The following is a 17,884-nucleotide window of genomic DNA, read 5'->3' as shown; positions in this document are numbered from 1 at the left end:
GTTCGCAAAGAAAAAAGAAAATTGAATGGCGGTTAACATTATCTGACGTCAGTTTCAGTGTCACCAGATTAGTGAAGCAGCATAAAAGGTCATGGGGGTTGTTTATGTGCAACGAGTTTAATGGGTCGCATGGCTATGAGCCATATGACCGATTGACAAACAGAACTTATTGGTGACCCATGATTTGTATGTCTGAGGACACCAGATCAGGTGACTAATGATTACGTCATCAATGATGGTCTCATGATAACATATTTTCTTCGGAATGACACAATCTGTGTACAACTAGCCTGTAATAACTGACGCTGTTAAATGCCTGGTATAGAACACCAATAACTGGGTCTAGCTTTAGAAGAAGGGCCAGAATTAGAAATTTTGTGCAGTTTAGGTCTGCATTGCATGCTGTTTTTTAGTTAGGTTCTTATTGACTAAACAGTCCTTAGTCTCCAGTATCTTCCCTTCAAATCATTTCCAAGCTTTTTTCTTACTTAATTTTTTTTTTGCAGGCAAGGAGACTCCATACCAGCTAGCTGGAAACATTATTATATGTTAAGACTCCACCAATTAAGGAGGTTGCAAATACTGCTTCCTTTGTCAGGCTGTTGAATGCCGTAACATGTGCTCGTTAATAATGTGCAACTGATTATTTAATTTCATAATTCGCTTCACTGGACAAAATTGCTATATCTCAGTTATCATCAGGATAAGGTTTTGTAGTAGAGCCAGTATTGCTTCTGGCTTTGCTCAAATCAGACTAAACCTTGGTACACAGGTGCAAATTGTGAAATTATTCAAATTAATTGAATTTGTCACAGCTACATTTTGCGTGCAGCGAAATTCCGGCAGTTTTGTCCGGTACATTTGTATAATTGCTGCTGCCATGACGTCAACTGGAGCTAGCAAGAATTTTATAACGCCTTGTTGAATAAAGCTCATGGTCGTTTTTATGCGCTAACATAGTCACACTCGGGACCATGTGTATGTATAGGCTTCTGATCTTTGTGCGTTTGCTGCAACTACTCTCAAATCTTTGCCTTGCTATAAATCTTTACCTTGCTCTGCAGTTGCAATGAGTAAGGGACAAAGTGTGCTCTGGTGTTGAGAGTTTTTTAGCTGTTGTGTTTTTCTGTTTTCTGGTACTATGATGGAAGACGATCCCTGTGGGTTACTTGGCCTTTTCGGTCTAACACTGGATATATCTCCGTTTTTCTCAAAGGCGGTATTTAATATATTTTTTTTTGCTAACTGCATTTTCGTGACTTGTTTTCTGGTGCTAACTCTCTGTTTGTCTTTTAGTGGCAATGGTAGCCAAAAAAAAAGTTAACAAACAGGGATAATTTCAACAGCTTTTGTTATGGAAAATCAGAAATTCGTTTTAATGCAGTCTTCGTTGAGCAAGATCACTATTCTAACTGCGCTCTGTATTATCTTGACATGTGCATCGTGTGGATAAGTTACACGAAGACCTTATTGGAAGTTCTTGTGGAGTTTTGGGTAACAAATATCTTTCTTGTGATCTTTATTTTTTCAGCACAAAAGAGGCCCAACTCAACACAGGTAATTATGCCATCTAGTTTATTACAGTGGGATTTGCTCAGTACTAAGGGATTTTATTGTCATAGATGTTCATTCATGAAACATTGCAGTTTTTTACGTAAGTAGCAGTAACAATGTGTCATTTGTGTGTTTGTAGGCACAACATTTGAGTTGCTTATGCTATTTGACCAAATGGATGGCTGATGATTTCTTGTTCTCCAAGAGTTTTTCTGGTTTGTGGTGAGAGAAGAAAGGTAAAAGGTTAACGTTTTGAGGCTGCTGTTCTTTCATGCAGTAGGTCAGGAACTGTACCAGGAGCATGGAAAAAACTGAGTTCTTTAATGAGCTTTGATTCTTAATCTCCTTGCATGTGAACGTGGGAAAATAAAACTGGTTCTGTTCATAATCGTGAACTGATGCTCATTTGAGAGGAATGTATTTTAGAAAGATTGGAGTGTGCATACTGTTGTTCCATTCTGAAAAAGCAATTCGCGTTTTGTCCTCATGGTCTAGAGCAGGGGTTCTCAAACTTTTTTGCTTGGAGGAACCCCAAAAGCCTTCAATAGGTTCCAGAGAACCCCCCCCCCCCCCCCATCCTGCTTTCACTTGCCAGCAATGTTGTCGAGTGCATTTTTGCAAAGAGAGAGTTGCAAAAGTTAAATGTTTATTGCACCGATTAATACAAATACTAATGTGATGGGTGGTACTGCTTCCCTTTTGAGAGCAAGTCAAGGCGTGGCTCAGCACCACTCAGAGCCAGTCTCATATCAGCTGCCGGGTCAGGGCCAGTGAGGGTTCTCGCGGAACACAAGAAGACAGCCCGCGGAACCCCTGTGTTCCGCGGAAACAAGTTTGAGAACCCCTGGCCTAGAGACCTCATCATTCCTCTTGCTCTTTTTGTTGTGATGAGGACGGAGGGCTAATTTTTTAACTGTTTTGAGCATGTATTGCATAAGCACATAAGCATGGGTTACGTGCAGGTTTCAAGTGCAGAGTGTTGTGTTTTGAAACTGGCTTCCTAGGCAGTCAGGCTTACAGTTGTCTTCTAATCTCTGAGTCATTTGATGACAGCAATGGATGCCATAACTGATAGCTCCTGGAGTGACTTTGTAAGTCATCCTACTTATCGGATCTCAGCTCTCAGTGTGCAGTCTTTTTTTTACGCTTTAACTGCTTTGAGGCAGGGCAGTCAAGTGTTGAATGCAAGTATGTTCAGCTGAACTTTCAGGTAATTTGGAAAGTTGATTGCAAAGATATTATGGCATAGCTGCTAACCTGTGCTTGTTGTGAAATGCAACAATAGTCTCTGCTTTGGAACTTCTGTCTTCAACCCTCTCTGTCTGCATAAGTCTTTCAAGTCTATGTTGCACATCTTTGTTAACATAGGAAGCTTGGGCTCTGTCCTGGCAGCTTTGTGTGACACCAAGAAGGCTTGTTTAATGCGAAGGTACATATTCTCCTTCGATCACTTTTGTAAGTTTGAATTCCTTTTAAATGTAAATGTTCTTGGTTTCCAAACTGCTTGCAGTATGTCTACCTCTTCCTTTTTGTGCTACGTTCAGTTCGTGAAATCTGAAATCTTTATCATGACTTTTTAGTATTGAAGCAAAGCAAGCTTATGAAAGGTTATGCGTTTGACCGATTTGCAACTGCAGTTTTCACATCCTTGCAGCGAAATAATTGAGAAAGAGCAGAGCAATGGCTGCAGTCTTAGAGAGCCGCGTTATAAGCGTTGAATCGGCGTTTTCTTCCAACGCAGAGGATGGCACCGTGCGAATGTACCTCCGCGGCCGTCCAATCGTGATGCACATTCCGAGCGAGCAGCTACACGACTACAGTCTCATGAAGGTCAACAGTGCGCCCTCTCAGAGGCTCAAGCTGGAGTGGGTGTATCCTTTTCCACCATTGGCAAAACATACTTGCGCCTGAATAGTTCTTGAATGTTGAGACATTTAGCTTGTAGCGGAATTCATATAAATGGGCATGCTTATATGGGGGTGCACCTAAGAGTGTCAGCAATTTTTAAAAATAGGCTCTTTTGAGTTAGAAGAGCAGTTTTTTTGGCATAGCGTTGTCAGGAGTGTAGTGCATCAGAATACAGCTAAGACGGGCTAACTAGCAGGCTGGTTAACTAGTATTGAATCGTTAACTTTTTAACTATTACTTTTAGGCTGCTTACTTATTGAGGGACTTGTAGCACACTGTAAGTAATTACCATATCAGTGTTTAGAATTTTGAAAATGGCATTCTCGTCTCCACTCCGGGGCGGCAGGAAGTTAGGTGGGCGGATGGAATTAAGAAGTTTGCAGGGATACGGTGGCAGCAACTGGCAAAGGACAGGGTTAATTGGAGAGACATGGTAGAGAGGCCTTTTCCCTGCAGTGGGCGTAGTCAGGCTGAGGATGATGATGATGATGATTGTCCCTTGCACCGCTCGAAAAACAGAGTACCATCCAGTGACAACTCTGCATCAGAGTGAACTCTACTCTTCGGTAAACAGTAAACATTGGGAAACTCTAGATGCTAGTAACCGTCATATCAGTAAGCTTAATGCCTTTTCTCCAAGACTGTCGTTAGTGACAGGGTATGAAACACTTATTGTTGTGTATAAAGATTGATACTGCCGCTATTCACTATTTTGATTAATGCTGTTTATTGTTTTGATGTTTGCCGAGAAAGAAAACTCTGACAAGAAGGCGAAAGGATGGTAGATCAGGAAAATCGAGCCGAGATTCAATGGTCACTGTTCAGTGGCCCCACCGCAGTACTACAGTCAAGTCCACTTATAACAATACTGGTTATAACAATATATCGGGTATAACAATGGTCGGTCATGGCACCATCAGCTTTGCCATGTGTTCTATGGTAAAATAAACTGCTTATAGCAATGCTGTCAAGGCACATTATTGGTTATAACAATTAAATCTGGTAATTGAGTGTCAACCATTACAGAAAAAAACAAGGAAATGCTACAACCACACCAGCAAAACCATGCTTACAACACAAAAGCGTGCACGTGTGGGGCCGACCAATGGACTAAGCTGGCGCAGCAACGCCACGAAAACAAAAGAGGCAGGCGTCATCGCGTCAGGAGAGCTGCTGCATTGCTGCATTGGCTACGCACGCCATGCATACCCCCAATCAGTCAGTGCAGCGCGCATGCATGCAGCCAGCGCGGTTTTTCTCTTGTCAGCTGTCACCGCACCCTTGGTTCTGCATGCTTCTTGAATTTCCCTTAAGAATAGCTTCCAAAAAGCCAGCTTGATTCCTGTGACGTGGAGGTGCGCAAAGCTCCCGGTGGCGCAGTGATGGCGGTGCTTTGGTCATCGGTGAACGGTGAACATTGTTCCGGTTCCCTGAAGTTCGATTTAACGAGCTTTTACAGGCATTAGAACAATCAAACCCCTTTGGGTATTTACTGTCAATAAATGCTTTGAAGTTTGTCATCCTTTCTTTTTTTTCGGCACAACCCTGTTATAACAATTATTGGTTATAACAATGGTATTTCCATGGCACTTGAATATTGTTATAAGTGGGCTTGACTGTACCATATAATCTTGTGTAAGCGCCGCACCCATGTATGGGTCGCACCTCCTGTTTTGGACTAGATAATTGAGAAAATAGATAGATAATAGATAAATAGATAGATAATTGAGAATTCACATATATAGGCTGCACCTTCTAAATTCACACCCAAATTTTAAAAAGAAGTGCATCCCTTTCCACGAGTTTTTACGGTATATGGCACGATGCGCACGCTCTGTCACCCTTGACCTGTGGGCCCAACCAGCTACGGGTACCGGGGTCGCGACTGCCGAGCCAACCTGTTCCTCCTGCCGACCGGCGAGATGGTCTACTTCATTGCGGCCGTGGTGGTCCTCTACAATGTGGAGGAGCAGATTCAGCGGCACTACCTGGGACACACGGACGACATCAAGTGGTGAGCCGGTGGGCAGGGAGTAGGGGCAGGAAAGGGGGGGGGGCTAGCCTTGGGGTGTAGGGCACAGTCTAGGTGTGAGGTGATTTCACCAACGTGTACTCTTATAGTTGGTGGCAAGACAGTGGGGTGCGCACTGCACTGAAAGATGCCACTACACAAAGGATGAGGACAGGTCTGTTGTGCTATTAATCCATTGAGATACTATACTGTGGGACTAGTTGGTGGCGTGACAAAAAAAAAAAAGTGATAGCACCACTGCTGCAGGCCTTTCATCTTTTCTATCGCCCTCGTCTGTCTGCGCAGTTACACCACACTGTAAGAGTGGAGTAACAGGACAAGGTACAGCCTTTGTCAAAAGTTTGGAGGCCAGGGCTGTTGCTTCTGAGCCACACTGTCTGGTTCGTAATGCATCTCTAGCGCTCCAAATTTGCTGAAGGTAAGAAGATTTCTGGTCGTGCCTCCTCCAATGGGTAGGACTACCACGAATGTTACAGGGGTCCCACTGCGAGGCTTAAAAGCAAACCCCCTGGGCTCTAAAGTTTTGAGAAAGGCTGTACATTGTATTACAGGAAATAGTAGGTGCTGTAGTGTGCAATGCGTGTGACATCACATGCAGCAATAAATGTTGAGCACAAAGCCTTGGGCAGGGGTAGCATTGGAGGTTCTGGCAGGGGAACACTCTTATTCGAGCCGTAGGGAACATTTTCAATTAGCGTTTAGCAAGCCCGACTGTTTTAAACTTTCGCCCCAATTGAACTCTCATGCAAGAATGTACATGTTGTTTTTTAGTACAATAGCACTACTAGGCGCATTTTCCGATTTCGGGCATATCCTTGAAGCAGGTGGCCTGCACGCCCACCAGGTGGAGGCCTGGGTGATGGGTACACCCGGGTGAAGGCCTTTAAAGTAAATGCCTTCTGGGTAAAGGCCTTTAGGTCCAATGACTTTGCGTCAAAGGCCTTTAGGTGAAATGGCTTTGCACGCAAGGACCTCTAAGTGCCCACCGTAACTAGTGCTACTGCATGATATTCCACACTTAGCCATGCTAAACCGTCTGCGGTTTTTTCTCTCCATAGTGAAGCAATCTTTTACAAAGATTAAAGTTGAGGAAGTATACCCAGTAGGCAATGCGTTCAAGGGCTCAGCTAAAGGTTTCAGCAAACTTTCAGGAGCTTCTGTTGCTTACGAGCAGTGATAATTTCTCTCTCCCACATTCACGTTTCTTCACTGATAACACATGCCTCGCTTGTCAAAAACAGGCCGCAGACAAACTGACCTTTTTATTTGCTTCTTCTGCGCAGCCTTGCAGTCCATCCGAACAAGCTCCTGATCGCAACAGGTCAGGTGGCAAGTATAGACAGACGAGAGAGGAAGGTACGTGTTTGTTTCTGTGGTTCTCGTGCGATTATTTTAGTTTATATTAGAAAACCATGCCTCTTCCTTGAATATTTGCAACCTACTCATGATTGCTAACCCCTCTCTCTAGTGAATTTCTGCACTTATATGGTATGAACAACTGTCCATTTTCAATATACAGTGGAAATCTGGAGTGCATTACTGCAGCAAAAGCATTGCTGTATCCTCATGTATACTGGTTTCTCGAAGAACTTGAAATGGATGAACAAAAGTAGATGAACACAGCGGGGGCACCCGGAATATGCACTGTTCCAGCTACTACTCCATGTTGTTGGCTGGGATTCATGACAATGCACATTGGCCAAGCACATGGTTGGTCTTCCTCCATCTTTAAAGGGAGCTGTTGCAAAGCAGAATGTCAAAAGCTATATTGAATGTACTCAGGAAGTTATGAAACTTGAGCGCCATGTCATACCTCACCACAGCGGAAGTTGCAACGCAATTTTATCAGGTCGCCTCGAAACCTAAATCTTGAGGCTCTAATTGGGAGCGTTCTAAGTTCAGCCGAGATAAGTAAGCCAAACTGCTGGCCACAGATTTCGGAATTGCCCTCTGTGGATGGGAGCGTGTGTGAATTCCATGGCGAGGTCTTTTATTGCGGGAGACGTTGGCAGCAGTGTAGTGAAGCGTGTAACCATTGCTATACACCTTCGCACTGCAACCTAGCCGCAGTCTACTGCTAGCTGAACACTGTCCGTGCAGTCTTCTAACAGTCTTCACTACCATCGCAGCTGTGCATGCATTGTTTTCACAGCGTCGCTGTGTGAAATGCTACCATGCTTTTCCAGCACTACCATTCTTATTTGCAGCGTAATAAGGAGGTTAAAGTGATTAATTACATTGATTTTATGCTACAGTTGCAAGGTACCCTTGAATTTGTTGTAAAGAGCCAAATCAATGTCTTTTTTTTTTTTGATGAGTGTGTATAGATAACATTGGTCAACAAAGCATTCATTGCTTATAGGAGAGCACTGGGTTGGGCTCTCTTGGGCTGGGATGTGGGGCTTGAAAGCCTGTTGCACTTTTTTTGAAGTACGGCAAATGCAACTAAGGAATTCCCAGTGAAATCATCATTAAAGCGTTTTATACATGTTAATGAAATGCTGCTCATTTTTTTTAAAAGTTATCATTGTGCTGCAGTTTTGATTAACTAAGCTTAAGCTATGCAGAAAAAAACTATCGTTACTATCGAAGGCACACTTAAATCTCAATACAGAAACCAAAACTGTTCAGTGAGTTCTAACCACATTTTAAATGCTTCCAGTAGCATTTTTTTTGTTTTCTTCTGAGTAGTGGGTGGGTATAACAGTTTGCGACATTGTACCTGTCGTAGACATCAATGTACAAATACAAGTGAAATTAACTGCTACATCTCGTAGCTTTGACAGAAAGAGTACTTTAAAGTGACCAAAGTTGTCCTCAATTTCGAGCACAGAACCGGCGTGTCGAGGTAACACCAGAGGAAGAACGTTTTATGGTGAGTTTTCGGTGTCGGGAACCGAGAGCAGAATTTAATCCCTCCGCTTTCCATTTTCGTTTTTCTCGTCTGTCGCTCGTCCCACCTTGAAGCTTCTTGCACCGTCGTCACGTCACCGCTGGCACTGTCTCGTGCATTTCCCCGTTTGGGCTTCTCTTTTTTTGTTTTTGTCATTGTTTTAATGAGCGAGTCGCGTGTCTGTATTTGTGCACTGTGCTTTTGCTGTGCACTGACTGGGTGGCTGAGGCTGCATGACATTCCACTATTATGCTGGTGTGCACATGAGCACGCCGGTCTACGTAGTATACCACCAAAACTCGCGCCCAATTTTGGCCAGTATCTTTGTCTGACCCATTCAAGGATTGTCGGCACGGCTTTTGAGATGTATACACCTATCAGAAATTGGTACACAAACAGCAAATAAATTGGTAAATTGATGTTTTGAGGAAAGGAAATGGCACAGTATCTATCCCACATACTATTGGATTTTTTGTTTTTAGGCATAGCTGTTCCAAAAATGGGCACATAATCAGCAAATTTCATTTTTGTTTGCAACCCAATATACACTTTTAGTCCCAGACTTGATATTTGTGCCTCTTGGTTCCCCAATTACCTACTGTGCAAAGGAGAAAAAACTTTTATCTTTCACAGTCATCTTTATCAACTTGAAGAGGAAGCCAATGAAATGAAGTGATGCAAAAATATCGGCCGATTTTTTTTTTGTCATTAAATTTTGTTTTTCAAACTTTTCCAGAGGGGGCACTAATTAATGGATAAAGCAAGTAACATTGCACGTCATGATTACAATGCATTGTTGAATACAAAAATTTTTACGATCAGAGGAATATATTTTGGTACAAAAATGACAACAGGCAGAGTGACAAGGGGCGCATTTTTGTGAACAAACTAAATTTCACATCACCTATGGCTCACATCGTATAATCTATTGCACATTGATTACAAGATCTATAACCTTAAGTGGCTAGGAAGAAAGAAAAAAAAAAATGACTCGGCACTTGAGCACATCACGTCTACTTTGGTCATGTCGCACCTGATTTTCTGCTGTGCACATCTGTTGCAATTTACAGTGAATATTTTTTTTATGCTTTTGCACTTTTCCCTCGTCAGGGTACCACGAAGGAGATTTGCCTAACATTTCCTTTTGCTTTAGCTGCAAACAAAGAAAAGAAAAGGCAGGCTAGAGTGTATGCTAGTGAAAACCATTAGCTCAGCTTGCGTTATAGCAATGGCCTGAGAGAGGCGGACTCATCTGGTTGCACTTGTGACTTGTTTAGTACAGGACTTGTGACAAATGAAGCCATACGTCCAACTTGACAGGCTGAGCAGACACATTTTCACTCTTTTACCCTAACTAGTGGACCTGACATAAGCAGTTTAGTGATGTTCCAGTTGATGAATGCTAGCTGCCATTTCATGACTGATTTGCTTTTCAGTGTTGCAGCTTCATTGGGGTATGAAGCAGGAGGAATTGGATCCTTTCATTTCGAATGCATTTAATGTTCATTCCACTGGGACACGCTCACTAAACGATGACCTGTTGTAAATTTGACTCACCACTTGCCCGTTTTTAGCGCACTGTTAGTGACTTTGCTGTGGGATGTGCATGTGATATTTACACAAACAACAAACATGGAAGACACTTGGAAACCATGTCTGTGATGGACGTTGGCACTTTACGCCCAAATAGGGGCATTGGACAGGGCAACTGAATTTTCGTCTCAGGGGCATTCATAGCGGCTGGGATTTGGTCACGACCATTTTTAGATTAAGGCAACAAAGAGGCTTTCTTTGCAGCAACGATACTAGTATACTGCAATACTGGCATTCCTCATACACACCAATTTGTCATTTACCTGACTGCATTATGATTTTGTAAGATGGCATGTTTTGGAAGGGATACTATTACTGAACTGTTCAGTTTATTGGTATGGTTTAAAGTTCAGTGACTGGAGTATGTAATGACCATTTGGAAAACTTCTCCGAAAGGCAGCAAACATGCATGTTATTCCTAGTGACAAAACATGCGACCATCTTCCAGTTTGCTGATTATCGTTCAAAAGTTACCGGCATTAGATGTATTGGAGCCGTGAACTAAAAGCTCTTAATCAGCGCCCCACACAACACAAGTGAAAAGCTTCATGTAACTGTGGTTCAATATTTGGAGAATGAAAGTTAAGCAGTATTGTCAGTGGTTATCTAGTGCAAGCTGGCGTAGTTTTTACAGCAGTCTAGGTGTATCAGGAAAGTGTTTTCCTGTGCTTTAGTTGTATGCTGTAGCAAACAGGCAAACACAGCACAGCTGTAGTTATATACTGTGCATACAACCACTAGTACTACCCAGTGACACCATGTCTGGGGACATGTGCTTATGGGGTGTGAGCCCGTGTATCTGGGAGACAGACATCTTGAGAGTACGCGTGCAGCAGCTATTATCAATTTTTCATCGCTGTGGCAAGTCACAGAAGCCTAAAGTTTAATTTCCGTTTTCTACTTCACAAGTGTTCGACCAATTTCATAACACTAATCAGCGGCCTTCCGAACGAGGGGAAGTTTGTGAAAAATACCACTTAGAGAACCGCTAAATATCTAACTCAGAGAAGGCGCTCATGTTTCACTTTTAATAGCATTAGTGTTTGAGTGTTAAAGTGTTGGTGTTAGCGTTAGACATCTGGTTTGAGCATGAAGTGCTTGGCGGCACTCTTTTGCAGCCTTTTTCCCGGACATGCATAGGTTGACGCCGATACAGTAGCAGTCAGCATGCACAACCAGTTCAATTCCGTGCATCTTGTTTTCAATGTGGGAGAATGTTCAGGATAAGCGTGGCTCTTTTCGGAATGAATGCAAGTTGCTTTTGATGCTGTTTAAAGTTTCAAACTGAAGTTTAAACTTACTTTGGTTCTGGCTAGCTTGTCCTCATCGGAAGTACGTGCAGCGGGGTAGGGATGAGGACAAAAGGAGGCATACAGAAACACAGGGCTGGTGCTGTGTTTGTGCGTTCTCCCATTATGCTTGTTCTCATCGCACTTTGTTCGTTTTTTTTTTTTTGCTTTCAATGTTACACTTCTTGCGTACCTTTAATTAATTTTCAATAATTAATTGCATTATGCTGAAGTAAACACTTGCTCCTGGTTTTGCTGGGCGACTGCTAGCAGTACTGGAAAACTTTCATTCTCCGAACATGTACTCTCTAGTCATGTGGCACGACACCGTATCATCCACACCAAATTTGAACAGTCTTTATTGGGTTTGAGTGCGAGTCCTGCTGTGTAAAGACAGACTCGAGGGGCTGCTCGTTTGTTAACTCTTTGAATTCGTTACTTGATGCTAAAAGGATAAAGAGACTGAACATTCACTAGTGTGGTTTTGTGCAGCGGTGCTAAGAAGTCTTTTTGTTTCTCTCCCCCCTCTTTCTCTAAACCTGCCCTCCTCCTCCTCTGTATAGCCACGCGTCGTCAGTCGGGTAATTAAAAACGACGTTTTTCTCTTTAAACGCACACCTATCGCTGAGCCCCCCTGCATCATCACTCCTGTTCACTTTTTCTGCCGTTGCCTGCACGCTCACAAGGCGTAGTAGAGATGAGTGCATGAGATGGAGCATGTCTGGTCGTTGAGTTTCTTTTATCTTTATTTGCCCCTGAACACCTTGCCTGCATACAGCCCATGGAGTGGGAACAATTTTGTTTCTGGCATTGTCAAGCTCAGTGCAGACGCAGGGGATTGCTGCACAAATTTATATTTTTTGTGTGGCTAGAGGGTATTTGGGGTCTTCTAAACCTCGATAGATGTTTCTCTGTAGTGTTGTTGGAAGCATTGAAAGGATTGTTTGAGGAGTACATGGTTGCCAACCGTCTGAGCAGTCTGGCCATCTGGCAATTTTTTTTCAAGACAGACTCGGAAAAAGCGAAAAGAGGGAAAACATTATTGTATATTATTGCTGATGCTACTCCGAGTTTTGAAAGTGTGTCAGAAATACAGCCGGAATCCACTAGACAGCAGTCTTGTGTTGGCAGTAGTTCTCGGGGACTAGTAGCCATTTCTTAACAGTGCTTCGTTGAGTTGTGGTCGTTGAATTGTACGGACAAGGCTGTGTATTTTCCACAACATATCTTTCCTGGTAGGTTTAACGTATGATAGCTGTCTTTTTTACTTTTTCGTTACAAACTGCCAGTTGAAGCATGATGGGACGAAGCAAAAGCATCGAATTTGGAAAGCGTTACAGTCTTGATGCATTCGTCATTGATATGCAAAGAGCCAGTCATGCATTAATAGTTTGTTCTCACAGAGCACTGGTGACTTGTGAAAAGCTTTTTAACGTTATATTTGACATGGTTTCTCGTAATCCTAGGTTCTCAAAATTAATCTGGGGTCCTTTAATACGACACCTCTCATAGCCCATGTGGAGCTTTGGGCTGTTAAACCCCATGTAACGTAACTAATTGTCAGCGTGGATAAAGTCAGAGTCATCTGTTTTCTATACCTTTTAAAGTTGCGATTCATTTTAAAATTTTCCTGGCCTCAGAGAGTCTGGAATACCTTTGCAGATTTCTTATTCTATCGCCTCCCAAACTAGGGTTCGCAGTGCAAAACACTGAAGCTTTAGCCTATCTTTACTGACCACGTTATATTCTAATTAGCACAGGTTCAGAAAAAAACTTCTGACGGCCCTAGTGAAAATTCCAATAGGAGAAGCACATAGAAATCCTATTGGTTTTGCCCTATTTCATTATGAAATGATAAACCCGTGCACCACCGATACAGGTCGTATTTCACTATTCATGTATTCATGTGTTGGTGTATCAGTTATACCGGTATATATTTGATAAAGATAGACCATACATGATACTCATACACTAGTATAGGTTGTATTCGTCTATTCCTTAATTGGTGTATCTGTTGTACTAGTCTCATCATTTTATAATACAATAGGGGGAAAGCAATAGGATTTTTATGCATTTCTCCTATCAGAATTGTTGCTAGGGGAAGCTTATTTTGATAAAGATAGACCATACATGATAGACTCATACGCTGGTATAGGTTGTATTCGTCTATTCCTTTATTGGTGTATCGGTTGTACTAGTCTTATCATTTCATAATGCAATAGGGTGAGACCAATAGGATTTCTGTGCATTTCTGCTATCAGAATTTTTGCTAGGGGGAGCTTATTTTCTGTGGTTGGCTGAGGGCTCCTTAATTGTGCAGAACAACTTAAGTTCTTGATTGGTGGGCGGCATGAGTCTTGTTCTATTCTTGGTTAATGGCCTCGAAGAGTACCCATAACAGGTTGTTGGAATTCTTCATACATCTTTGCTGCCGCCAATCCAAACGAGGGCAAAACTGTTCTCATATATACATACTCACACACACGAATATGCGTCTATTTGTTTGTCCCAAGTCCAGGGCTTTTCTTGTCCTGTGAGCATGCCATTGAGCACACTGTGTGGCTTATGCCTGAATTTGTGTAGGCTTGCATATCTCTGTGTGTGTGCGTGTGTGTGCGTGCGTGTGTGCTGTAGTGGCTTTTATGCCTCATGGCTGTGCTGTTTGTCTGTAGCAGACTGTTGCCTGCCTCCAGGGCTGACTACATTGGTGCTGCATAGCATACCAGTGTCTCTGTGGTTCACATTTGATCTCTATGTGAGCCGCTCTTAGCTGGCGTGGCCAGTTGGTAGTTTGACTGCCTGCCTACCTGTCAAACTATTCGAAAGTAGTTAGTTAGGCATGTGGACAGTGCTGGTCGTTTGCCTTTGCCTTCTGAACCGCCTTGGTGGGAATCCAAGCTCTTTTTAGGACTGGTGAAGCTTGAAGCTTTAGGTTTTTTATTGTGATGCGCTAGCCTCAGTCTGTACCAGGCACTGAGCCACAACAAATTTCTGTACATGCCCCTTCGACATGATCTTGAACAACCAGTTTGGCACAAAAGGAGAAATTTCTTGGTTAGTTCTCCATCAAAGCTAAATGACTTTGGATATTATGTGCCAAAATGAAAATGAGTTAGAAAACCAGCACACGTAATTATTGATTAGAATCGTTAATTGAATGTTCGAACTTTGTTCCCTTTTGATATAAAGGGACCTGCGCGTCGATTTGTAAACGTTGTTTTTGATTTTTGGTGCAGGAAGATAAATCTCATGAAGGTACCACTTATTATGCAGATGTCAAGAATTGGTTTACAAAATACTCGGTCCAGCGCCCGTGTAACTGGGGCATGGTCTGATACAAAAATATGTTGCACCAGACAGTGATAGTGAGTGTAGTACAGTGATCAGAAAACTTTTCTTAAAAAACAGGCATGTATTTGAAAGGGAAGTTTTCCACAGGTTTTTGTACAGGATAATGGAAGAACAACAGGCTGTTGTCAGAAACTATGAAGTTGGTATTTTTCATTATTCTGACATGTGAATTGGTCTCAGTTTGGCTTTCAGTTGGTGGAATATATCTAGTACTCTGCACCTACAAGAAACGTCCTTGGGAATGTGAAACAGTTGAGCAGGCATTGCTTTAATGAGATTGCAATGAGATAAAAAATTGTAGCTATTTATTCGCTTACATCAGTGTCATCTCCTGGCTTCTTAAGCTGGTTTATTTGTTCAAGTGTGTCACGATTCAGTGGATTCACCAATGAACAAAGAATCATGTAGGGGGCAAGGAGCTGAAAAGATAAAAAGAATGAAGTTAGGGACTGCAAAATTAATTTTTCTTTTCATTCATCTAGCATTTCATTTTATTATGCTCATTCAGTTTATCTTTATTTAACTTTGGTTGATATCATAGCCTTGATCTTGATGTTGTCTATCAGGTTCTATCCTCACTGTCCATTAGTACAAAAGTTTTGAAAGAATAAATAAATGAACACGTTCATCGATTCACTGTGCGTGCAGCATTGATGACAGTTGGTCTTCCTCTAGTGCTGGCTTCCCTGCCTGACCTGTAGTTTTAGTCAGCCTTGCTAGAGTGGGCATGTCAGTGTCTGTCAAGTAGTTCCCATGGCAAGGGTCTCAAGCACACAGGCTGCACAGCTCCCCTGCTGGCCCGATCACAGTTGAGGACTTCAGACTCTATGGCTGGATATGTGACCACTCGAACGCCTTGGCAGTGGCCTTGTTTGTGTAGCAGCCATACTTACTTCTCCATAACTACTGACTGTATTTTAGTCTTTGAAATCTGTCCTGACAACATGCAGTTCTGACTCATTGAACTGTGGTGATATTACTGGACATATTGGAAGTATTTTGAAGCAACAACAAATGACAATGGTGCATTTATAGAGTAACGTCTTCCAAGCTACCGAAGGTGTTTAGACATGTGGCCAACCCTGAATTTTCTGCGGCCCACCTATTCCCTTCGAGAATTTTTGTCCATTGGCAGCTGAACATTTTGGCTTTACAGGCACTAAGGCTCTATTCCTTTGCTTGGTCTGTCGGGCAGTCAGGTATCTGAACTTGTTATCGACGAACACCTTAACGTGAGCTTGACACTCTTGCCATGGACGTTTCTGTTGTGTGTGCATTTTGTTTTCTCTTTGCCTGCTTTGTGCTGCTGTGGCCTTGTGCCTGTTAGTTGCACAGTGACTTTTCATTTTTCTCCGCTTTGCGAGGATGCTCAAGCTCTGGAAGTTAGGAATGTCCGCATGAATGAAAGCACTTGTCAAATGGAGAAACAAGGTAGAGACATAGATACCTGCCCTCATGCTCTATAATGTGCTTCTTGTGATGTGACATGTGCGGCATCTCTTGTTGAAAGGCTAATTTTTGTTAAGTTTAGACGGATATATCTCAGCAAGCCTAAATACTCGCATAGAGAAGATTCTGATTACTGTAGCTTTTGGCATTCCCTTATGGAGTGATTATCAATGGAGTTTTCTTGTGGAATGCTTTACCTTCAGAAATAGTCTTTGCCTTGTGGAAAACCGGTTTAGCATGCGTTGCTAATAAACATGTAATGGTTACTGCAAGGTCACTTCGAGCGCTTAGCACTTGTATGGCTAAACTGCCCTGCCGCAGGAGTACCTGTTGTTATTCAGCATTTGCGCTGTGTAATTGCTGCGTCATTGTCCAGGCTATTTTTGTATAGTTTCTATACTCCACGATGAGAAAAATGGGGCACTCTTTGTAGGGCAGCTTCTCTGTTTTTTTGGCATGTTAGACTAGTTCGTGGGAAATGCATTCGTTCTGCATTCTTGTTCGCGTTGTCACTGAAAGAGAACTCACTCAGCAAACCCAGGCTCGAGCATCCTCCCGTAACTGTCAGCCTTTTCACTTTCAAGAGAAAAAAAAGAAAGTTTTGCATCGCAGCTTGCGCTAACGAGAGCACACTGCTGCGCTCCCCCTGCGTGCTTTCTGCACACGCTCCTCCTCCTTTTCTAGCCTCACGTCAGGATATGGGATTCCGTCAGCCTCAACACGTTGCACATCATCGGAGTGGGTGACTTCGAGCGAGCAGTCAGCTGCATTGCATTCTCCAAGATGGTGAGCACTGTCTCCAACTTGTCGGCCATTTTATTACTTAAAGAAGCGTAAAAGCTTCGCTTGTTTTCATTTGGTTTATGCCCCTTAGTCTGGCCTCAGCTTTAAAGGCCATGCTCAGAGTTATGAGCATAGTAGTGCGGGGTTATGGTGGGCTGTATTCGGATGCTGATGAAATGTAGTTTAAAAAGAACGCATTCACAGTTACTTTACTGTTTACTTTCTTAGTGGAAATCTCTTCATTGTTGCTGTAGATTGAGTTTGTATGAAGCTCTTTTTCGTGTTCCATTTAGAAGCTGCGCGAGTTACTATTTTGATTGGTTTGCGAATAAACATAAGGCTCAGTTAACTTGATATCGTAAGTATTGATGCATGTTGTTACTAAAAATCTGGCTTCTGAAAGCTGAGGATCTAGATATTTGCTTTATCTGTGAGTGCCTGTTAATTGGAGTGATGTCAATTGCACATTACCTTTGATAACAACACAGCCTTGACATCACTGAAGTGCTTCCTCTAAATGGATTCTCCTGACATTCACACCTGAATCTAGCAGAATGTTCGTTAAATGTCACGCATTTATTTACAGTCTTTACCTGACTACAGCGTTTGTTTTCTTTTCTGGGATTCTTTTGCCAAAAACCTATTGATGGGGTCCCACTGTGTTGAAGTGAGATGTTTTGTCAGTGGCCAAAAGAATACAGGATTGCTTTGTTGACTATTTCCTTTTTCTTTTCTTTCTCTCTCTTTTTGCAGGATGGTGGCTCCATCCTGTGTGCGGTGGACGACTCGAGCGAACACACCATCTCCCTCTGGGATTGGCAGCGAGGGGAGAGGGGGGTGAAGATCACAGAGACAAAGGTGCGGGCAAGGCCTCCCCCCCTGTACTACACATATTGCTGCAAAGAAATGCTGTTGCATTCGTAAAGTGACGACAGAGGGTCCTGGGGCAGTCAGTATTGGCTATAAATGACCATTAGCAGTACGTCACAAGGATGAAAGGAAGCAATGTTGTGCCATCACTGTCCTGCCATC

General features: G+C 42.7%; 1 protein-coding gene across 8 annotated transcripts in view; it reads left to right on the top strand.

The window, feature by feature from the left end:
• LOC149331226 (echinoderm microtubule-associated protein-like 2) overlaps window positions 1-17,884 on the top strand; it is a 190,227-nt gene that overhangs the window by 141,166 nt on the left and 31,177 nt on the right. For 5 of the 8 annotated variants that reach the window (XM_089556401.1, XM_089556400.1, XM_089556394.1 and 2 more), the window contains 7 exons: window positions 1,532-1,557; window positions 3,296-3,425; window positions 5,327-5,476; window positions 6,778-6,850; window positions 8,328-8,369; window positions 16,754-16,855; window positions 17,606-17,710. In XM_089556401.1, coding sequence (XP_089412527.1) covers window positions 1,532-1,557; window positions 3,296-3,425; window positions 5,327-5,476; window positions 6,778-6,850; window positions 8,328-8,369; window positions 16,754-16,855; window positions 17,606-17,710 — 628 coding nt within the window. Of the gene's footprint in view, window positions 1-1,531; window positions 1,558-3,295; window positions 3,426-5,326; window positions 5,477-6,777; window positions 6,851-8,327; window positions 8,370-11,832; window positions 11,851-16,753; window positions 16,856-17,605; window positions 17,711-17,884 lie in introns of all 8 variants that reach the window. The other 3 variants (XM_089556395.1, XM_089556402.1, XM_089556399.1) reach the window with 2 other exon arrangements.

The sequence above is a fragment of the Amblyomma mixtum genome, chromosome 8 (genome assembly GCF_055824585.1).
Source record: "Amblyomma mixtum isolate Tamu chromosome 8, ASM5582458v1, whole genome shotgun sequence".
In the NCBI taxonomy this organism is placed as follows: Eukaryota; Metazoa; Arthropoda; class Arachnida; order Ixodida; family Ixodidae; genus Amblyomma; species Amblyomma mixtum.
The sequence above is the reverse complement of the archived record's forward strand: the minus strand, read 5'-3'. Positions and strand labels throughout refer to the sequence as shown.